Consider the following 21,504-nt stretch of genomic DNA (forward strand, 5'->3'; position numbering starts at 1 on the left):
AGTGGTCCAAATAAAAGATGCTGACCATCAATCACCATTGCCTACGTAACTCATAGATGCTAATGTTCAATAAGGATGATGAAGATGAGTGAAATAATTTTAGAAGCTCTCTTAAAGCAGTCCTAGCTCCACTGTAACTTTTCCTGCGGAGCTTTTGGTAATACCAGTGTCTGGTCTAGGCACTGGAATATCTAAAGTACCCATATAGACTATAATTACATTATTTCCGCCTTCCCTTTCTTCCATTCTTCTTCTCCCATGTCTTCCCCTCCAACTCCTATATCACACACACACCTACACAATCCCAAATCCCTCTGACATTCATGGCCTCTTTTCTATGATTATTAATGTGTTTTGTGGTGGGGCAGGGTTGTGTGTTTGCACACACTCACATACCACCTGCTGAGTCCAGTTAGTGTTGCTTGTACATACTCAACGTCAGGACTGATGACTTGGAATTGGATAACCATTAGAGAACTAACTCAGCCCTGAGGAAAGCTATCTCTACCACTCTGCCATGCCTTATCTGACTACAGCTTCTTGGCTAGATAGAAGGCCCCAGGAGATGCCTATTGGTGTTACTTAGGCAGCCATATTGTTGTGATAACATAGCTTCCCTACCATTTCTAGGAGGCACAAATTTACAGCAGACCTCCAGGTGCTCTGACTCTTAAAACCTTTCTGACTCCTCTTCTTCAATGTTCTCTGAGCCTTGGATGTAGGCGTTCTCTTTTAGATGTATCAACTGGGGCCAGATATATTACCACTAGTTACTCTCTGTATTTTGACCAGATGTGGTTTTCAGTCTCCGTCTGCTGCAAATAGAAACTTCTTTGATGGGGGGTGAAAACTATACTTATCTGTAGGTGTAAGGATAACTATTTAGAATGGAGTTAAGATTTATGCTGGTGTAGTGAAGTAGCCATAGTAGATTCTCCTGTAATATCTATGACTTCACTAACCCTGAGTACTTCGCTAAATTTTCATTAACAGGTATGATTTCTCTCCTGTTGAGCAGGACTTAAATTCAATTAGGAAGCTGTTAGTTACCACAAAGATATGAGGGGCCACTACTGTACCTTTATCAACAAGAATATCTTATTGCCAACTTTCCTGGGCTTCAGTTTTCTTATCTGGAGTTGATGATGGTAACTTCTTAGAAGTTTTCTAAGAATGAAATGAAAAAATTAAAGTTGAAATGAAAAAATTAAATAATTGCATGCATAAAAACACATCACCCTCCAAGAGAATTTTATTTTTTTCTTCTTCTTGGTTACTGACAATAATGAATTCATGTTTATCTTTCCCCCATTGGATTTGTAATTGACCTGTGTAACTTCCCTCTACAATCCACTGCATTTTGGTAACTGGGAGACATATACTCATGTATCTTTCATGCTTTGTGCTCCTCCAGCTTCCACAGAAGTGTCTTTTTCATTTGACGTTGGAAATGGGCCAGTGGAGATCGTGGTGAGGTCACCTTCCCCTCTCAATGATGACCAGTGGCATCGAGTCACTGCAGAGAGGAATGTCAAACAGGCCAGTCTCCAGGTGGATCGCCTGCCCCAGCAGATCCGAAAGGCTCCGACTGAAGGTCACACCCGCCTGGAACTCTACAGTCAGCTGTTTGTTGGTGAGTGACTCAAAAGACAGTCATGACTTACCTCTCTGTTGGTTTAGGGAACTTCACATGGGAAACACAAACAAATAGCCTATGGAGACATGAAGAACCTTCTAGTAACTATATAGGCCCCATTTCTTCTCTAAGACAGACATAAAGAAATAAGGAAGAAACTTGAGATGCCCAGATTTGGCTCCATGCCCCATCTGCACCTCAACTATAAAACCAGAATGTAGGCAGAGACATCTCTCATGGCTTCTCTGATTTCAGAACATAAGCTTATGATTTCAAAACTGTGTAAAATCATTTATCATTTACAGAGCTTATGAATGGAAGAGGAGGAAGGAAGGGAGGGAGGGAGGGAGGGAAGGAAGGAAGGAAGGAAGGAAGGAAGGAAGGAAGGAAGGAAGAAGAACAGAGGAAAGCTCAATGGGCTCTATAGCCTCAAATGTGCTTGAAATGATAGAGAAAGAAAAGGAGGAAAGTAAGGAGAGAAAAAAATAGGCAAGTTCAAATTTGCCTTAAAAGATAAATAAGAATTTATAATTTTCTTTGCATAGTGATCTAGATAGAAAAGAAGGCAGATCTCACCTGGCATAGTATCTGTCTTCCTGGAAAAGAGGTTGATGATTAACACAGGGGGGAAAAGTGACCTATGAAAAAACTGGATCCAACCACACAAGTAATCTATTTCACCAATACTTTTGCTTTCAAAATAAGTGAGAATTTCATACATGAATATAGTATATTTTGATCAAATCCACCTCCATTTCTTCATCTCTAGTTTCTTTCATATCCTTCAACCACTCTTCCTTCCCCAATCCATATGTTCTTTTTTAAACCCAGTGAATCCACTTAGTGCTGCCAGGATCTGTAAGGATGTAGGACCATCTTCTAGAGCTTGGTAACCTCTCAGCACTGCATCCCCAAAGAAACCCGACTCTCCTCACAGCAGCCAACAATTGGCAATAACTTCCCAGAAAGGTGAAGGACTTCATCGCCCCTTCCTCGTCCATGCTGAGATTTTTATCTGGCCTTATCTTACGCAGATCCTGTGTATGCAGTCACAGCCGCTGGGAGTTCATGTGTGCAACTGAACTATTGTTTTTGCAGAATACTGTTCCACTGAAGTCATCCACTACCTCTGATTCTTTTTCCCCACCCTTCACAATCGCCCCTGAACCAAAATTTCTACTTTTAACACTCTCTAGATTAACTTAAAAGTACTTCAAGGTAATAAGTTTTCACATGGCTGGATGCATTTTTGATATCTTCTAATACTACTTATACTTGAGAAAATTAGCAACATTCCCTTAGTTGTATAAAAAGAAACTGGAAGACTTGGTGGATATGAACTATCTTAGACTACTTCTCTGGATTTCTGGGAGTCCGTTGATCAATTCTTTCGCCAGTAGTAATCTCCCAGCATTGGTGTGACCAGGTTGCTGGTCAATTTGTCATACTTGTCTCCTGATAGGAGAGGTTTATCCAGGGCTAGTTAATGTTTAGAAGGGCCAGAATCCCCGCAACATCTTTCATGATTTGTGTTCCAGTACATGGAAAATATTAGAAAGTCATTTTTAAAAGACAAAATTATCTATATACTCCTTTCATATGTTTTTGGAAGACTACAAGACAAATGTGATAAAAAGTGGGCTTCGAAAGTGATACTGTTTTATGAATAAGCCACATGAGTCAGGGGTCATGGGAGGAGTGATAGATACTCATCAGCTGTGTCTCTCCTCTGTATACACCTGGAGGACTCTAAGTCATAGATACTCACCAGCTGTGTCACTCCTCTGTCTACACCTGGAGGACTCCAAGTCAATATACCTGTTTATCGTCACACTATTCATGGTAGAAAAGTTTCCGAAGCAGCAGCATCTATCAACAGATGGAGGGAAATGTGGCATATATCCATAGTAGAGATTTATTCAGCCATAAGAAAGAACAAAATTATGTCAGTTACAAGAAATGGATGCAATGAAGATCATCATATTAAACAAAATACATCAGACAGCAAAAGATAAATATCATGTTTTCTCTCGTTTATAGACCCTATATTTTGCAAGAGTCATTTTTATAGATCTTACATGAAAATAAAACAATGAATCTCTCTGGGGAAATGAATAGGAATAGTGGGGTAAAACATGAGAGAGAAAGGAACAAGTTGAGGTGAGCATAGTCCCAGTGCATGATAGAGTTCAAGAAACCTAACACTGTCTCTAGGGAATACCCACCAATTCTTAAAAGCCTGCAAACTCACTGGGAACCCAGCACCTTCCATTTTTTCCCTTTAGTGGTGGGTGACAAATCATACATTTTCCTTTACACTAACGAAATTGTCCAATGATTCCTACTGAACATAGTGAATACATTTTACTGCCTCAATATGTCATGCCTTGGTGACCTGATCCAAGTTTCTTCATAAATTCTACCCATCCCCAGAATGCAGGACATGGTCTGCTTGGGTTTCATCATAACCAGATTCTACTTGGCTGATCTTCCTGACCTTTCTCCTAGATGGGGAAGTCCAACTCTAGTGTTCTTCCTTTCTTCACACTCACTAGAGTTGCCTAGAAAAATGCTGGAGATATGGTAAGGTTGTAAAATGAAAAGCAATAGGAGTATTTACTATGAAGACATCCTAGTTCATTTGAAAACATGACCTAAAAATAATTCATTAGAAGAGAAAAAAATTGAGGCGAAGTCTGACTTCTTCACGGTAATGAAATGTAAGGGACAGAAGACCATTCTAGAATAAAGAAAAACACAAAGAGCTAAGGAAAAAGGGGAGTAGGCAACATCTCCAGAGGAGAAGTTTTGTGAAAAAGACAGTATCAAATAATATCAATGATCATTAATTTTTTAAAGCTAGACTCTTTGGATCTAAGAATAATGAGACCATTGGTGACCTTACAAAGGGAAGTTTCCAGAGAGTGAACAAATGTGATGGGTTAGAATCTTATTGTCACTTGGTAACAAAGGCTAAGTCCCCAGTTCCAGTTTTTAATTTCCTGTTATCTTAGAAGTGGGCACAAAGCACATCTCTCAGGCGTGAGCTAGTTGAAGCAACCCAGGGAATATTTTTCTATAGTAGATGCCCAGCCCAGGGTCAGCAGAGAGGAGTATTGTCTCCAAAAGAAGGACAAGTTTAACAGCTCTACAGTCAGCAAGTTTGGTATTAGTCTCAGTTCAAGTCTAATAAAAACTTTTTTTTAACCAACTACCACTACCTCCCCATCTTTTCTTATCTGACTAGAAAAGACTTAGATAATTTACCCCAAGGGTCTTTTAACTTTAGATGCTTATGAACATGTGCTTAGCAGGGCTGGATAAGTGATCAGCATTCCCCACAGTGTTGTGTGGTTACCAACATGGGCTTTGAATCCTACCTCTGCCAACTTTAAAGACCAATGATAATTCATTTAATAGCTGTGTATTTCATGGGAATACAACGTCTGTATTCAATGAGGTTATTGCATATAACTTGGGATGCAATGAGGTTATTGAATATAAATTTCTCAGCAGGATACTCGGAATACAAACCATACAACTTTAATGTGATATTCTTTTCTTCACATCCTTCGTTCTTTATCCCTTTTATTTTCCTCTTCCCCTGTGCACTTAAAGGAACCTCTTCCAACTAGTTCAGTCTCTTCTTTCTCAAAACACCAGCTTGGGATGTGATTACCTCTCTGTGTGTGCCCTAGCAGAACATTCTCATGCAGTAAGTCTCTCAAGCCACAGTGGCCACAGAGCAGCAAGCTAGAGCCCAGGGATTTCCAACAAAGCAAACAATAGTCCACCAGAAAATCTTACCCCAGTGTCACTGTATACAGCTAAGACATGGGGCAGCATCACCCATGGACTTCCCCGGGTTCTAAGGAAAGGGAACTTTAACACCACTTAAGTCTGAAAGAGTCAAAAGGGAGTTCTTAGCTTTGCACACAGAATGGATGTCACAAAGGTCTAGTCTCCACCACTCTCCGTGCTATCAAGGCCAGATTCACATCTCCTTTTTTGAAACAATTAAAAAAAAAACAGAAAAGACATGTTCTCTCTGTGAAGCTAAATATAATTGGATCCTGATATCCCAAAAGAGCTAACACAGGTCATTTGGATAAGAATTCAGCCATGATTCTAGTCTAGTAGAAAAGGAGGAGGGAAACAATAAATTAAAAGTGATGCAAGGACAAAAAAGGAGGGGGCTGGGGATTTAGCTCAGTGGTAGAGCGCTTACCTAGGAAGCGCAAGGCCCTGGGTTCGATCCCCAGCTTCGAAAAAAAAAGAACTAAAAAAAAAAGAACAAAAAAGGAATTGCTGGCATTTCTTCCTAATAGTACAAGAGACGTTTGCCCATTTTTCAACACAAAATAAGGAGCTAGCACCTGATAGCATCCCAGCTTTGCCTGGCAGATTTATTTACACCACATGGGAACTAGAGTCTCAACCAGGCCCCGTGCTCAACCTGAAACCCTGCCTCGAACCCATGGCTAGAGAAAATGTACCCACACTATTTTCTAAGCCTGAAGGAAGCTAGGTCAGCCCATGTTCTTTGGAATGTAGAAGAAGTACCAGAGTCTGAAGTCCAAGCAGCTAGGACTCCAGTGACAGCTGAGGAAGGAGATATGTTGGGCTCCAGTATGGAAGTCCAGCTCTTGGTCCTGTTTACAAATATTTGACATAGAAGGGAGCTGAACATGCTTCTTATGATGCAGGCTAGGATATAGGTCATTCTTCAGCCAGCAACGTGCATGAGCCACAGTGGGTGACTGACTCTTAGCAGACGTTTTAAAAGGAAGTCAGAGATTGAATATCTGCTTCCCAAGCTTCAGGCAGACATTGTCTGCTCAGAGGCTGCTAAAGATGAAGGCTGGGTTAACTACCAATGTCCAGTCTCAAGGCATGTAGCTCAGACTTCCTCAGAAGCTGAACAGACGCATCTCTGTGAAACATGTAGCTAAGAGGAGCTGAGAAATCCTTCGTAGGCCTCAAGTTCTTTTGAGTTATATGAAGAGCCCAATAGTGGGAGAACCACCTGCAGAGCAACTCCTAGGGATGCCCCTAATCTACTGCCTTCTCTCACCTATGTGGCAGTGCAAGTTCACAAAAAAAAAAAACAATATTCATTAAATGTCTTATAGTCAATGAAGACTGGAGGCCTGGAAAAACGCTCTGAGCTAAGCTTGGAGGGCAAGGCCATAAAACAGCTCAGTTTCCTCCAACTCAATAACAGGGCTTGTTTGGTCAGCTGCTCCTCAAGCATTTCCATTCCAAATTCACAGATGGATAGCTTTAGCACAATCTGAATGCCAAGTGATTGAGAAAGCAAAGAGAAAGTCAACAGGGTGGGGAGTGAGGAGGGGGCACAAGGCAAAAGTTGGAATTCTAGTCATGAAGTACACCCAAATCTGTAGATGACCAAAATGGTCATCTCTCAAACTTTAAAGATTTCTAGTAAAAAAAATGTATATGGTGCCTAAATTAAAGTAATTTTAATAGGAGATATCCTTATACCCCCATTTTCTGTAAGCATGGCTCAGTAGCAACAGCATGAGTGCTAGCTAGGAGGTCCATGATGAAATCTCAAGGCCAGGAGCAATACACGCTTTACCTTACCTCAGGACTCTACAAAGTAGAAGCAATTGCTGCTTGATGTTTCATTTATACAGGTAGAAACTAAAGCTAGAGATTAGTTAGCTCAACTAAGGTCATATGCCAAGTGGAAGACAGGAAAAGATTTGATTGCAGATAGTCTGACTAGAAATTCAGCCTTTATCCATCCATCTTGTCAAAGCAAAGATTGCACTTGGCAAAGATTCCCCGGGCAAGGAGGATTCTAGAAAAGGCCATTGCAACAAGAGAGAAAAGGTTGAATTCAGGGCTCAACTCCACCCCAAGGAGAGCAAGAGAGATATATATTTGATTGGGTTTAATTTTGTTTTCCATTATTCTTAAAAATCCATAAACACACATTTCAGTCTTTTAAGGGTTGTAATGGGGAGGCTTGTAGGCTGCTTCTGTTTCTCAACTAGCTGTACTTAAAGAAAATGTAGAAATTCTCCTGTCTTCATGAGTTGGGTAATTTTATAACTTGGAACAAGAAATTGTGGAACAAGAAAGCCTTGAGGTCAGGCTTCTGACCTCCCAGGGAGATGAGAAGATGAGACGTCACCTTCACTGATGCTTGCATTTCAGAGAATGACTCCCAGAGGAAGATATTCTTGGGTTGCAAAACTTCCTGCAAAGGCTTTTTTTTAAAGATTCACGTGGCAAAAGGATAGGAGAAAAATAAACAATTACTCCAAGATTTGTAAAGTAAACACGTTTAAAACAGAAGTCAGTGCTCTAGAGTCTAGAAGAAGCCTGACTAATTCACACATGCTGAAAGAAGTTGAGACCATCTGGTCAGTCAGTCTACTAACAAATTCTTCATCTGAGATAATATAGTGACCCACTGGTATTTGGTAATGTGTGGCAAAGGCAAGTGCTTTCTAGCTTTAGGCATCACAAACCAAAGCTACCCAAAGTTCTGGGAAGAACCTACCCTGATCCTGCTCTGTACACCCAAAAGGTAGCAAAGCACCATTCTTGACTGGTTATGAAGTCTGTAGTAAGAACTTGGGCTAGATGAGAGCTGGAAGTCAGGCAGGCATGAAGCAGCCCTGGAAAATCACAGAAGTGCAAAATCACAGTAGAAAAAAGCCCAGGCAGGCAACAACAGATCACAGTCAGACAGGTTAGCAAGAGAACTTCATGAAAAAGCATTTTTCTTCCCTTTTCCTGATGAGACCCCTCACATGAAGCTCTATGATATAGAAATATGCTCTTCCCTCTCTGCTTCCTCTTCTCCTTTTTTCTCCCCTTTTTTCCTTCCCTCCATTCTTATCTCTTATCATTAAAACCCTTACAAAGCTTGACTAAGTTAGCATGAATCTAACATCTGCATCACATCCTTCCAGTCTCTTGCCTCCTTGAAATATATGTTTCCCATGGATTCTACCGCTCTGTACTCTCTAACTTTTCTTCTTGCTCATTAGCTACCACTTCAGTATCTGCTGCATTCTCTTCCTCACTTGAGAAGCATGTTGAAGTGTCTTCTAAGTCCATATATTGCCTTGCAAATTGTATCCCATCTAACTTCTGATGGTTCACATGGACTTAAATCTTCAGACCTTGCTTTTCTCAAGAATTTCAGACCTGCCTGTTCAACTGGCACGTTGATGTATACCTCTAGTAGGCATCTCTGAATGAGCATGGCAATAAAGAATCTTGATGGCAAGGCTAGAGAGATAACCCAGCAGTTAAGAGCTCTGGCTACTGAGTTCAATTCCCAGAAAGCACAGGGTGGCTCATAACCATCTGTAATGGGATTCGATGTCCTCTTCTGATGTGTCTGAAGACAGCAACAGTATATTCTTATACATAAAATAAATCTTTTAAAGAGGAGGATGAAGAGAAAGAGGAAAAAGAAGGAGAAGAAGAGGAAGAGGAAGAAGGGGAGGAGGAGAAGGGGAAGGGGAGAGGGAGAAGGAGAGGAGGAGGAGGAAGGGGGAGGAAGAGGAGGAGGAGAAGGGAGGGGAGAGGGAGAAGGAGAAGAGAAGGAGGAGGGAGGGGGAGGAAGAGGAGGAGGAGAAGGGGAGGAGGAGGAGGGAGGGGGAGGAGGAGGAGAAGGAGAAGGAAGGGGAGAGGGAGAAGGAGAAAAGGAGGAGGAAGAGGAGGAGGAGGAGGAGGAGGAGGAGGAGGAGGAGAAGAAGAAGAAGAAGAAGAAGAAGAAGAAGAAGAAGAAGAAGAAGAAGAAGAAGAAGAAGAAGAAGAAGAAGAAGAGGAGGAGGAGGAGGAGGAGGAGGAGGAGGAGGAGGAGGAGGAGGAGGAGGAGGAGGAAGAGGAAGAGGAAGAAGAAGAAGAAGAAGAAGAAGAAGAAGAAGAAGAAGAAGAAGAAGAAGAAGAAGAAGAAAAGAGAAGAATCATCTTGATGTCTACCCAAAGCCTCTGCCTCTACAAGCCTCCCTTGTCTCAGTAGATAGCATCACCATATACAAATTTCAAAGTTAACTATAATTCCTTTCTTTTCTTTCCTTCTTCTTTTGCCTTTATCACTCACCAACCAATAATATCTCTGTGACTGATCCTCTAGACCTACCACCTACCACCTACTGCTTTCTATTAGTATTCACCCACTTCAAAGCTATGGCTGAGCCTTGCTTGAATGACTGCAAGTAGGGACTGACTGAGTGGTCTCCACACTCTTGGCACTTTTCTTTTACATGCTTTGTTACAAAGCTTGCTCCTGCTTTATAGCATTTCCTCTCATCCCCAGACATTGGCCAAGCTTACTTCTTCTTGTCCTTCTTTAAGTCTCTGTCATTTCCTTGCAGAGATGTTCTCTTAGCACACCATGTGAGGCAGCTAATCATTTCTGTGTCCAATTCTCCTCAGGGCCTGTGATGCGTGTGTGTGTGTGTGTGTGTGTGTGTGTGTGTGTGTGTGTATGTTCCTCTACTAGAAAGTAGGCTACATGATATCAGATACTGGAGGTCCTGCTGACCGTGGGCAGTGTTTTCTCAAAGAACAACTATTTGTGGAGTTGATAGCTGAATAAGTAGATACACAAACTATATGGCTTTTGATGTTTCCTGAATTAATATTCATATTTAAAGCTAAGTCATCCCATTTCCCAAATAGTTTTCCACATAATCTTTCTCTAACTTTTTTCTTTAAAAATTCTATTTATTTACCTTCTTTGGAAATACCATTTCCACCAAGTATCACAGACTAAAATCAAGCATGTCAAAGGCCAAAATAAATAAATATATAAAATTGCAGAGAAAGTCAGAATACTATGAAAGACGCCATTTCCTATCAACTGAGACCTTGCAGTTTTCAATCTTTCTGGTATCAAATTGAGGTCTTGGCTGTTTGGCATTAGCCGAGCTATTGGCTGAGACCCTGATGCAAACATTTTGCCCCAGTTATGAATAACATGTCTCAGGCTTGCTCATAGATAGGGATTGAAAAAATGGTGTCTTGACTAGAAACTAGTACTAATAACAAAATTGACAAAGAAAATATGACAACTGGTCATAACTAAATAAAGTAAATGAACCTTGTGCAAAGCACCAATGCAAATAAATTGTAGATTTTCCTCTGTGGAATGTCTGATCTTTCACATTAGCCTTCTTACTCCTGTCTTGGCCAAGACCATCTTTGGCCCAACTCTGCCCAGCTGTGCTCTTCTCTGTAGAATTTTCTCAGCCTCAGAGGCTACATCCAGCAGTGACCCTGCCCCACTAATAGTCACCATGTGCATTTCCTACCCTTTGCTCTTTAGTGATCAAAATTTATTAGCATTTTCAGTTCCATCTGTCCCTTTTACAGAGTTTTAACAAATGGTGAAAATTATGATAGGCTTGTTCTTTTTTTTTAAATGTTCTCAACATCATCAAATTGATAGTTTTCTTTGAATCTCTTCCAAGCCACAACCACAAGGCTGTTTCCATGAGTCTGAGCTATTTATTTCTAAAGCAGAAGTTGTGAGAACAGATATTGTTAGAGAAATATTTCAAGCCTGCTGCTGAGAGACACTGTATGTCTCAGCCTCTGCATGAAGTAACTTTTGGGCAAGAAGAGCAATGCTTCAGGGACTCTGGACTTCTCTTCAAATTTTTCATGGATTTTATGATAGTCTGATCCAGAGAGGGCATCGTAATATACAGAGACTAGTTTCGTTCAATATGGGGAGGGACACTTTCAACAAGGTTATCAAACACTTTATTGTATACTATATATATTTTTTAGTTTTTCCAATAAGGACTCAACCAGACTTTATAAAGAAAACTGTTAGTGGTGGCCCCCATAAGCTCACAGGGAGTGGCATTATATGAAATGTAGCCTTGTTGGAAGAAGTTTGTTACTCAGGGTGGGTTTTGAGGTTCAGAAACTCAAGACAGGTCCCGTGTCTCTCTCCAGTTAAATGTAATGTTTGTTGTGGCTCCTGGAAGGAGTGCTCCCCTCTCTGGACCAAAACTTCTATGCCAGCAGAACTTAATGTCCCAGAAACAGGAAGCAGAAACTTTTCTAGTGGTTCACTAGGAGTGCTAATGAGTGGAACTATTCAGTTTTCTAGTCCTTTATTCCTGGACCTGTGAATCCTGCCTATGGGAAAAACTGTGCCATATCTTGGCAGCTGATTGAAATCATATACCACCTTCTGGAGAGCATGCCCCGGCCCTAGTTGTTGCTATAACTGTGTCTTCAAAAGGCCATTCCATCTTTCTATCAGGCTAGCTGCTTTGGGATGGTGTGAAGCATGGTAAGTCCAATGTATTCTGTTATTGTGGGCCCACTGTTGCATTTTTCTGGCTGTGAACTGAGTTCCTTGGTCAGAAGCAATGCTGTGTAGAATCCATGACTTTGGATAAGGCATTCTGTAAGGCCACAGATGGCATTTTGACAAAAGCATCTTCATATTTTGTTCACATTATTGCTACCCTGTCATGTCCATCATGCCACGTACACGTGGCTGCTACCCACAGTTCAGATGCCCATTATTTTAATATCTATGCTCTCTTGCTGGTTGTGCCTCTGAAGATACATATAAAGTTGAATGTGGCTCTTCCCTTGTGGTACTTACTGTTCTTGAAGATTTCGTCACCTTGTTTTGTGAGCTTAGGTCAATTCCCTTGGAGTTCACAAATGTTTCTACTACTGTCCATTTCAGGGAAAAAATCATATTTATGAATTCAAAGCATATTCCTCCCAAGGAAATGAGGGTACAAAGAAAACCCCTGCCTTGGGATGTGGGGCTCCTGGTGTTCTGCTCCTCCACCAGCCTTTCCTGTCTCTACACCAAGTGTCTCTCCATCCCCCAAATTCAAAATTCTCCTTTACATTCAGGCAAAAGAGAGCCATTTTCTGCTACAATCTATTCTTAAGCCAATGGTAAATCTACACAAGCTAAGTCCATCCTCTCACTACCCGCCCTTCATCTCATAATGAAGCCTCTCAATAGGACTTTGAAGAACCAGTTTCAAAAACTACCAAATCTAATTGTTTTTCATTGTGTTTCGTTTTTCCTTAACCTCTCTTACAATGTAACATTTTATAACTTTACTGTCTTTGAAATACAGACCTTACAATAATCTGTTCTCTCAGCTTTTCTGTTAAGCCTTCAATCCTTTTCCATCTACTCTCTTAGCCAGGAAGAACCCATGTATCTAGGAGGACCAGTTACCAGAGTTGTGATGGTTTCTCAGCTCCCTCCATGCAGCCTTGACCTAGGACTCATCCTTCAAAGATGTGTGTAACATTTGTAGTTTTGAGGAACCACAAAACATGGTGGCACCACCTTGAACAACATTAGGATTCTTCAATCTGCATTGAAAGAGACTGTATGTGATAATTTTAAGCAAGTGCTTTCAAAGATGGGTAATAAAGATGGAGAGAAACAGCAGGAGAAATATGAGCAATATTAAGATCAGAAAAAAATAAGATGCTTGTTTTGTGTCACACATGAGAACACACCAGCTGGTCACACAACATATGCAAGAATATGCAGATATTTGTAAATGAAATATTTAGACAGAGTTTTAAGCTGTTTAAGTTTCAGCTTACATAGAGTTTACTAAAATACATGTTAATAAGCCAGAATTTAGATCCAAGTAGGAAGATTCTGTCTTCTCATATCCTGAAGTGTATGGTGGACTCAGAAAGGTAGGACCTACTGCATTGTATAGAGCAATGACCTCTGAAATTGATTTGGTTTCTGAATATAGAAAGATCAACTGCACACAGTAGCCAAATCTCATATCCACAATAGCAGTATTCAGCTTTTAATTAAGAAAAATCACAAGGCCAGTGGTGACATCAACAAAGCATCCCTTATGCTGACCTACAGATGGACTCTAATATCTCCTTCCCCAGCCCTGAATTGCAGGCATTGCATTTCCACTGTCAATTTCAACTGTCTCTTTGGCTGTGCAGAGAGGTCTGCTGAGTGGGTCTCTGGTACTAACTGCACTGTCATTCAGCATTCTGCATACCTAGGCAAAGCAGTGCCTAGAAACATGTCAGATATAAAGAAGGAAGAGCCTCATGTGACCCAAGTGCAGACAGAAGATATGGCATAGACAGAGTGCAAGTCACCTAGCCATAAATCTGGGTGATAAAGGGTAGATGAACTCTTTTGGCCTCGGTTTCCCCATCTGTAAAAAAGGGATCGTGATACCACTTTTCTCTGTGAACCAAAATGCATGAAGTTGGGATAGTGTCTGGCATGGCCATCATTAGTTTAGCATTAGTTTGAGATGGCCAATATTTTCTCATGCCTGCCTCCGGAACCTCACATTGTCATCACACAACAACACAGACCTAGACATATCTGACTGCTTTTTTTGCTACTAGAAAATTCATATGCCTTCAGCACTTTCAATTTGTCCTGGTTTTGAAATCTGGAGCCACATATTCTGTGTATCCTTAATTCTGAGGACTTAAAAAACCCATGCAGTGATAATGAATTTTTAAAATTCATCCTACTGAAGTTCTGAATGGGCTCTCATGGAAAAACAACTCTCTACAACTTAGTTCCTGGGTGTATAAAAGCTTTCTCCACATATTGCTTTCAGTAGCTAACTGACACCATTAATCAACACTTGTCAATCATACAACTCTGTACTGAAAAATAAAGATAATTTTCCTTAACCTCCCTCCACCACTAATGATTGTAGTCATTCTGAGGTTATAATCAGAAAACTGGACTTTTATTTCTCATGGCTGCATTGACACCATAATTTGGATGGGGGTGTGGCAATGGTGGGAGGAGACTCAAGTTGATCTAGACATAAGACACAGTGGTGGCGTATAGAACAGGAGAAATAGCAGCTGCAGCAGCTGCAGCTCTGAGAGGCTTATCCAAGTACATAGCTTCCTTTGCCCCTTAGCTGTCAACACTTGGAACAGTTATTGCTGTCACACACAAGAAGCAAGGTCAGAGTAGGCCATCCAGACATAGCAGTCATCGCTGTTTCTTTGTTACCATTCCAGCAGCAGGTTAAAGGCTCTCTACCAGCTCACAGTTCTGTGATTCAGATGTAGTCCTCTAATGTAGAGATCATACCCATCCTAACCCTGGGCTTTCTATAAAAACAGTGCTGTTTGAAGATTACCTTCAAGGTCATTCCCACAGGCAAGCTGGATGGAGAGTGCAATGTTAACCCTTTGCTGGTTGCCTTTCTGCTAGGGCTTCCAGAATAGAATACCATAGAATGGGTGATTTGTCTCTTCATAAGTTTATTTCTCACTGTCTAGAGTCTGGAAGACCAAATCAAGGTATTGGTGAGACTGTTTCCTTCCAAGACCTCTCCTTGGCTTTGATATCATTATCTTCTTGATGGTTCTTAATCGGGGCCTTTCTTCTGTGTGAGAACAACCATCCCCTCTTTGATAAGGACATCAATTACATTCGATTATGTTCTCATTCTTAAGACCTTGTCTAGCCTTGACCCTTCTTTAAAGTCCCTAGATACCCAATTCATATTGATGTTTAAGGCTTCAAAAGCTTAATTAAAGAATGTGGAAAAACATAGTTCACATTCCCTGGCTTCAAATTTATGTCTTTTCATCACATCTAAGATTTCATCTCTGTGATCCTATAGAATTTTGATTTTACTCAACATTATTAACAACCATCTCTGCCATTAGTTGGGCTTCGGCCCAAAGTGTAGATTATATCATCTATTATTAAGAGTCCCCTTCAGGGTGCATATTGTGGTACTGATGTTACATATAAAAAGACTAAGACCTAAGGAGAACTTGAGGAGACTACACAGTCAATGATCTGCAACAACAATCAGTTCATGCTTCCTTGTTCTTGTTTGTTTACATCCCTATCCCAGGTCAAACTGTGCCCAGCATCAGTGTGGCCTGTGACTATTTGTAATTCCATCAGTATTAACCTGTAGGCAACAACAGAGTCTAGAGTACTGTGGTTCTTGCAAAGGACCTAGGATTTGGTTCCCAATACTCATATGGTGATCCACAGCTGTTATATTATTCCATAAATCCTGAGACCGTCTTGTCTGAACACTACATATACTTGATTCACATTCATACAAGCAAGCAAAACACTTATACACGTAAAAATCCTGTAAAAGAGGGATGTCCTTATATATCAGTCTAGAAATGCTTTTTCTTGTACTTTACTGACAAAACCTACCAATTAATCTATGGTTTCACCCCCTTGAGCATCCTGTACTGCTCCCATTTCACTTTTCTCCTTCTCTCCTGCCCGCCACCATGCAGGGGAACACCCCATAACCCATGGAGCTTCTCTCCATGGACATGTTTTTCTATTCTATTTCTGTCCCTTCTCAGTGTGTTCCATTTTAACTGCTCCACTTAAGATTGATCCTTCTCCAACTCCACATCCCACTTAACACTGCTTGACTGTTTTTCCCATAGTGGTCGCCACCTTCTAACATGCAATTTATATACTGAGTTTCCTGTTAAATTTCTCTATGCTGCAAGGACAGAGACCTTTTCATAGTAGTAAAACACACACACACACACACACACACACACACACACACACACACACACACACTTCTAAAGGGGACTGGTTCAAGTGTACGGGGTTTAATGTGATTTCTTGCTATCATGAACATTCTGGTGTCAAACTTGTCACTTTAGATACTGTTAAGCTCTGGGTCTGAGGATGGTGTGTTTTTATAATTCCTCTCAATCATCATTCCCAAACTTATTTTTAATAGAACACCTGATTATTTTCCCAAAATGTTCTGTGCACTTGATGGTTGTATTACTCATTATAGGTAGCTACAACACTTTCGTAATTAATCTTTAATTGCAATACTTGCATAGCATTGCAGATGAAAAATGATATACAAATTAAACCCACATCTCACCTTGGATAATTATCACAGGTCTGACTAATGTGCATGAAGCCCTGGCATGGCAGGGGGCTCTTCCCAATGACAATGTGTTGATTTTCTAATTAAACAAAGGTTAAGTAGCATTTTCACTTGAAGACCTATAATTTAAACTTATGACATTTGCCACCAAGAAAGATTTCTACAAAGCAGTAAATTGAACTCAACTTCTACTGGTTCTGGTGCATTAACATCTTTTGCATAATATATAATGACCATGTTCAGGATAAAAGATTTTTTTCCTCATATCAAGTAGATCAGAAAATGTACTTTCTAGCTCACTGATCCATTTAAATAAATCAGGAGGCCACCTAGGAAAGAAAAGAGCTTAACTTAGTGCAGACAGAAATGGCACTTCACTCAACTGCTTTATAAATTAAGAGGGAATTTTTTAAAACTTAGTTTAATGAGTGAATAAATGTAAATTACACTATACTGACATATTATGGCCACAGGGCTTGGGACATGGCTCAGAGTGCTTGCCTGGCATGCTCAAGGTTCTGGATTTAATACAGAGTATTGTGCAAAGTGAAATAGACATGGGGGGCAGAAGGAGAACAAAGAGAGTAAAGGAAGGTCAAAGGAAGAAGGGAGGGAGGGATTAAAATGCTAAAAGAAATAAATTTTCAAAGATGTTACATATATAATGTTATATGTAATACATATTTTTATATAACATATATAATTAAATAATTGCTGTATGTTGCCAAAAGTCTTTACAAACATGATATCAAAAGCAGGAGTCATAGAAATAAGTAGGCCGGTGTGACTTCACAACCATTCAAAACTTTTTTTAAGGAAATAAAGTACCATATACAATTTAGAAAGCATAAACTAGAGGAAATGACTACAAAATTCACAGCAAAGAGTTAAACCCCAAACTATTATTATCAATCAGTAAAAATACACCATCTTCTATCTACTCCAAAAGCAAAACCATAAAGCAACAGTTTAAAAATAAGAAAAGAACAATACAAAAATTCATTTTAATAATTAAAACAGTAAATTTGTTCCCATTTAGTTGAACTGATGAATCCCCATATCAGGATTACGTGAAGCAAGTATGCATTTCATTTTATTTTTATACAGTATAAATTAGTTCATTTTTCTTAAGGGGCTTTCAAATATACTGGCAGTAAAGTACTTGCTACATAAGCATCAGGACCTGGGTTTGGAACACCAGCACCCAGGGAAAAACCTGGAAGCATGCACCTGTAATCCCAGCTTGCGATGTCGGAGACAGGAAGATCACTAGGATTTACTGGCCAGCCAGTTTAGCCAGTTGGTAAACTCCAAGTGCAAAGAGACCATGACTCAAAAATAAGATAGAAAGCAACTGAGGAGGAGAATTCTGGTCTCTATTCATGCAAAAGCACCTGCACATATATTTCATGTGCACGCACATGCACACACACACACACACACACACACACACACACACACACACACACACACAGCACAATCGTTAAATCTAAGAGAAAACTGAGAAACTATGCTGAGATGTTTACAAACTTCATACTATTAGAATAGCCTATAAAATTAAAGTTCCATTAGCAGTGGAATGGCAGAAGGAGTGACAGCTTTGCTACAAAGATGTGTTGTCAAATATTAAACAAGATGTTCTGGCTATGCTTATAGTGTTAGGGGAAATATGTCATGAGTCGAGAAGGAAATTTGAGAACAATGTCTGTTTTGGTCCTGTTTCTTTATGTCTTTTCTTTTTTTACACTCATGTGTGTTTACAGATAAAAGTAGGGGCTAGGGAGATTGTTCAGTGGTTAAGACCACTGGCTGCTCTTCCAGAGGAACTGAGTTAAATCCCCAGCATCCACATGGTGGTTTAGAACTATCTAACTCCAGTTCCAGGGATCCAGTAACATCTTCTGGCCTCCATGGCACTGTATTCAGGTCCTAGCCAGAGGCTGGCAAAACATCCACACACATAAAATAAAAATAAAAGTTAAAAATATTTTGAGTACTCAAGGTTGTCTCCTAAAAGTAGTTAGTTATGTGGCAACCAGGTTTAGTTATGCATCTTGCTTATCGATAGATAGATAGATACATACATACATACATACATACATACATACATACATACATACATACATACATAGATGATAGATATGATAGACAAAACAGATATTCAGTATATATGCATATGTTTATATGACTTATGCAACCTAGAACTACTCCATGGATAACTAAGCAAATATGAGAGGGGAATATCTAAAAACAAGACTTTTTAAATTTTTTCAGCATATTTCTGATAGGGTTTAATTGTCTTAATTGACTGGTGGTGAAAATTCAAATAGCTATGCACTTATGTAATAAAAGGCCCTTTGGAAAATCCCTCACTGCAAGAACAAAAACCAGAGCAGCAAAAGTGGTGGGAGCCAAATTGAAATTCTAGCACACAAAGGGTGACTAATGGGTTGAATTACTTCCAAATCAGGCAGAGGCTCTAATTCTCTCCAGCACAGAGGTGTGAGGCTGTGCTGACAAGCAGATGGCAGGATGGGAAATCCTTCAAAGTGGTTGTGTTTAATAACTTGGTTTGCTATTTACTAGTGCATAGCTTTGATCCAAAAGGACACTGGATCCTCTATTCAAATATTTTATAAAAACAAGATGCTACTTTAGAGAGTGCTTATTCAAATCAATATATGACCCAAGGAAAGCACTGTGAGGTTTGGTCTCAAAAAGGCAGAAGGATTCACTTGCCGTCTCCCTGGGAAGGATGTGTGGACACATGCAGATTCTAATCCATCCTGTGACGGAGTCTTTGGTCCACTAGTTCTGCCCAATGAATGTACAGTCGTGCACTTTTGGCCCGGATGACAGGGCAAGTGATCTGACTGCATCTCTAGCAGGGTAATTTCATCTAAACAACAGAGCCCTATTGATCTTTCCACTTGTGTGTATGTGCACACCTGTGTTTTGTGCATTGTCTGTCTGTATGTATGTATGTATGTATGTATGTATGTATGTATGTATGTATGTATGTCTGTGCAGACATACATGCTTTGATGTACAAGAGTTGACATTTCATATCTTCCTCTTTCTTCCCACCTTACATTTAAGACAAGGTCTTTCACTGAACCTGGAGCTCCACATTTTGGATAGACCAGCAAACTGGTGATCCCTAGACATCCACCTGTCTCCCATAACACAGCACTGCTGGTTACACACAATGCTGTCATGCCTGGCTCTTAAATGGATGCTAAGGATCTGAACTCAAGTTCTTACGCTGCGAGCACTTTAGCATCTCCACAGCATACCTTTTTTTTTAACTTATTGAGAGTTTTATTAAGGAATTGGCTCAAGGGGTTATTAAAACTAAGAAATGTAAGTCTGCTGTGTGGAAGTTAGAGAAACAAGAAAATTGGCAATATAATTCACTACAAGCTCCAGAGTCCAAGAATAAGGAATGCCAGTTCTGAGGGCAGTGAAAACAGATGTCTCAAATTGGAGAGAGAAAATTCAAACTTCCTCTGTCCTTGTCTTACAGATGAAGCCAACATGCATTGTCAAGGGTACTCTCCTGCACTCAGCCTAGTGAATGAGATGTTTCCGTTTCAGACAGACAGACAGACAGACAGACAGACACACACACACACACACACACACACACACACACACACACACACACACTGTGCTGAAGAATGATGTTTGATCAACCATCTTGGCTCTTTTTTGCCAGCACTGACTTTTTCTTTAGTTCATATAGAAAATGGAGGATTTTATTATGACACCTTCATACACATGTATCATTATATTTTGCTCAGAGTAACTGCCCACCACTTTCCCTCATCCATCCCCTTCACTTGCCCCCTTTCCTTCAACAATCAAGTTCCCTTTCTGTTCTCTGTTTTTATGCCATATTAATATATATGCATATTTATATCATAATATATCATGTCTATACAATATGCGCTGCCATATGTAATATCATTTTATATACTATATATAGTCAGATGTATTAAAACCTGCACCCATAATATAGACTGCTTCATTTTTAAAGTATCCACATATACATACCATAAATGATTACAACTGTGGGGAACCTGGTCAAATACTTTGTTTCTGTATTAGATGATTATCACTAGCCAATGAAACCATAGATAGGCTCAGGAATAAGACAAATCTGATACACACTTTCTGTTTGGAAGCTATAAGTCCTCGAGTAAAGTTTTTATCTCCTCAGGGCCTCAATTTTCATTGCCTGTACAATGGGAATAATAATGACAATACCTTCCTTTGCAGGTTGTGGTGAGGATCAAATGAATGACATTTACCTTATGTACTTATAAGAAGTGCATAGCTGTTTATTAGCCACTGACTTGGGGGAGAAGTGGAAATGATGTAAATATGGTACCCATGTTTGAAATATCCAAAGAATAAAATATTTAAATTAAATAAATAATAAAGGTACACAGAACCAAACATATATCAAAAGACAAACTTGGTTTTAGCTTTAATAATAGTATTTTCTTTTTTAAAATTTCATCAGAAATGCCTTCCGGTAATTCTACATATGATCCATTTTAGACCTGTTTCCAAAGATGGGTCAGCTATAAGATACAGATATGAGCACCCACTTTATCAGCTGTTAAAGAAAATCACAGCTATGGGAGACTATTACAGACTCAGTTAAGTCCACCTGTGAAACAATGTTATCATGTGTCCTTATATGTACGTTAGAACCTCTTTACTATGTTCATGCTTGTAAACCTCAGTTCTACTCTGTAACTTACTCCACAAGACATAATGATCATCAGTGCGTGTCACATGTCTTCTTCATTTATTTTTAAATTTAACCTTCTATTTCATATGTTGTAAATGTACCATGATCATATCCCCCTCTCTTACCCCTCATCCATCCTGTAGACCCCTTTTTTCATCTCAACTAGTTCTTTTTATACTTTCTTGTCTTCTCTT

The 21,504-nt window shown here is 39.8% G+C and overlaps 1 protein-coding gene across 3 annotated transcripts in view; it reads left to right on the forward strand.

The window, feature by feature from the left end:
- Cntnap2 (contactin associated protein 2) overlaps window positions 1-21,504 on the forward strand; it is a 2,256,901-nt gene that overhangs the window by 1,982,946 nt on the left and 252,451 nt on the right. For all 3 annotated transcript variants that reach the window (NM_001427648.1, XM_039109027.2, XM_039109028.2), the window contains one exon: window positions 1,415-1,633. In NM_001427648.1, coding sequence (NP_001414577.1) covers window positions 1,415-1,633 — 219 coding nt within the window. The remainder of the gene's footprint in view (window positions 1-1,414; window positions 1,634-21,504) is intronic.

The sequence above is a fragment of the Rattus norvegicus genome, chromosome 4 (genome assembly GCF_036323735.1).
Source record: "Rattus norvegicus strain BN/NHsdMcwi chromosome 4, GRCr8, whole genome shotgun sequence".
NCBI classification, from domain to species: domain Eukaryota; kingdom Metazoa; phylum Chordata; class Mammalia; order Rodentia; family Muridae; genus Rattus; species Rattus norvegicus.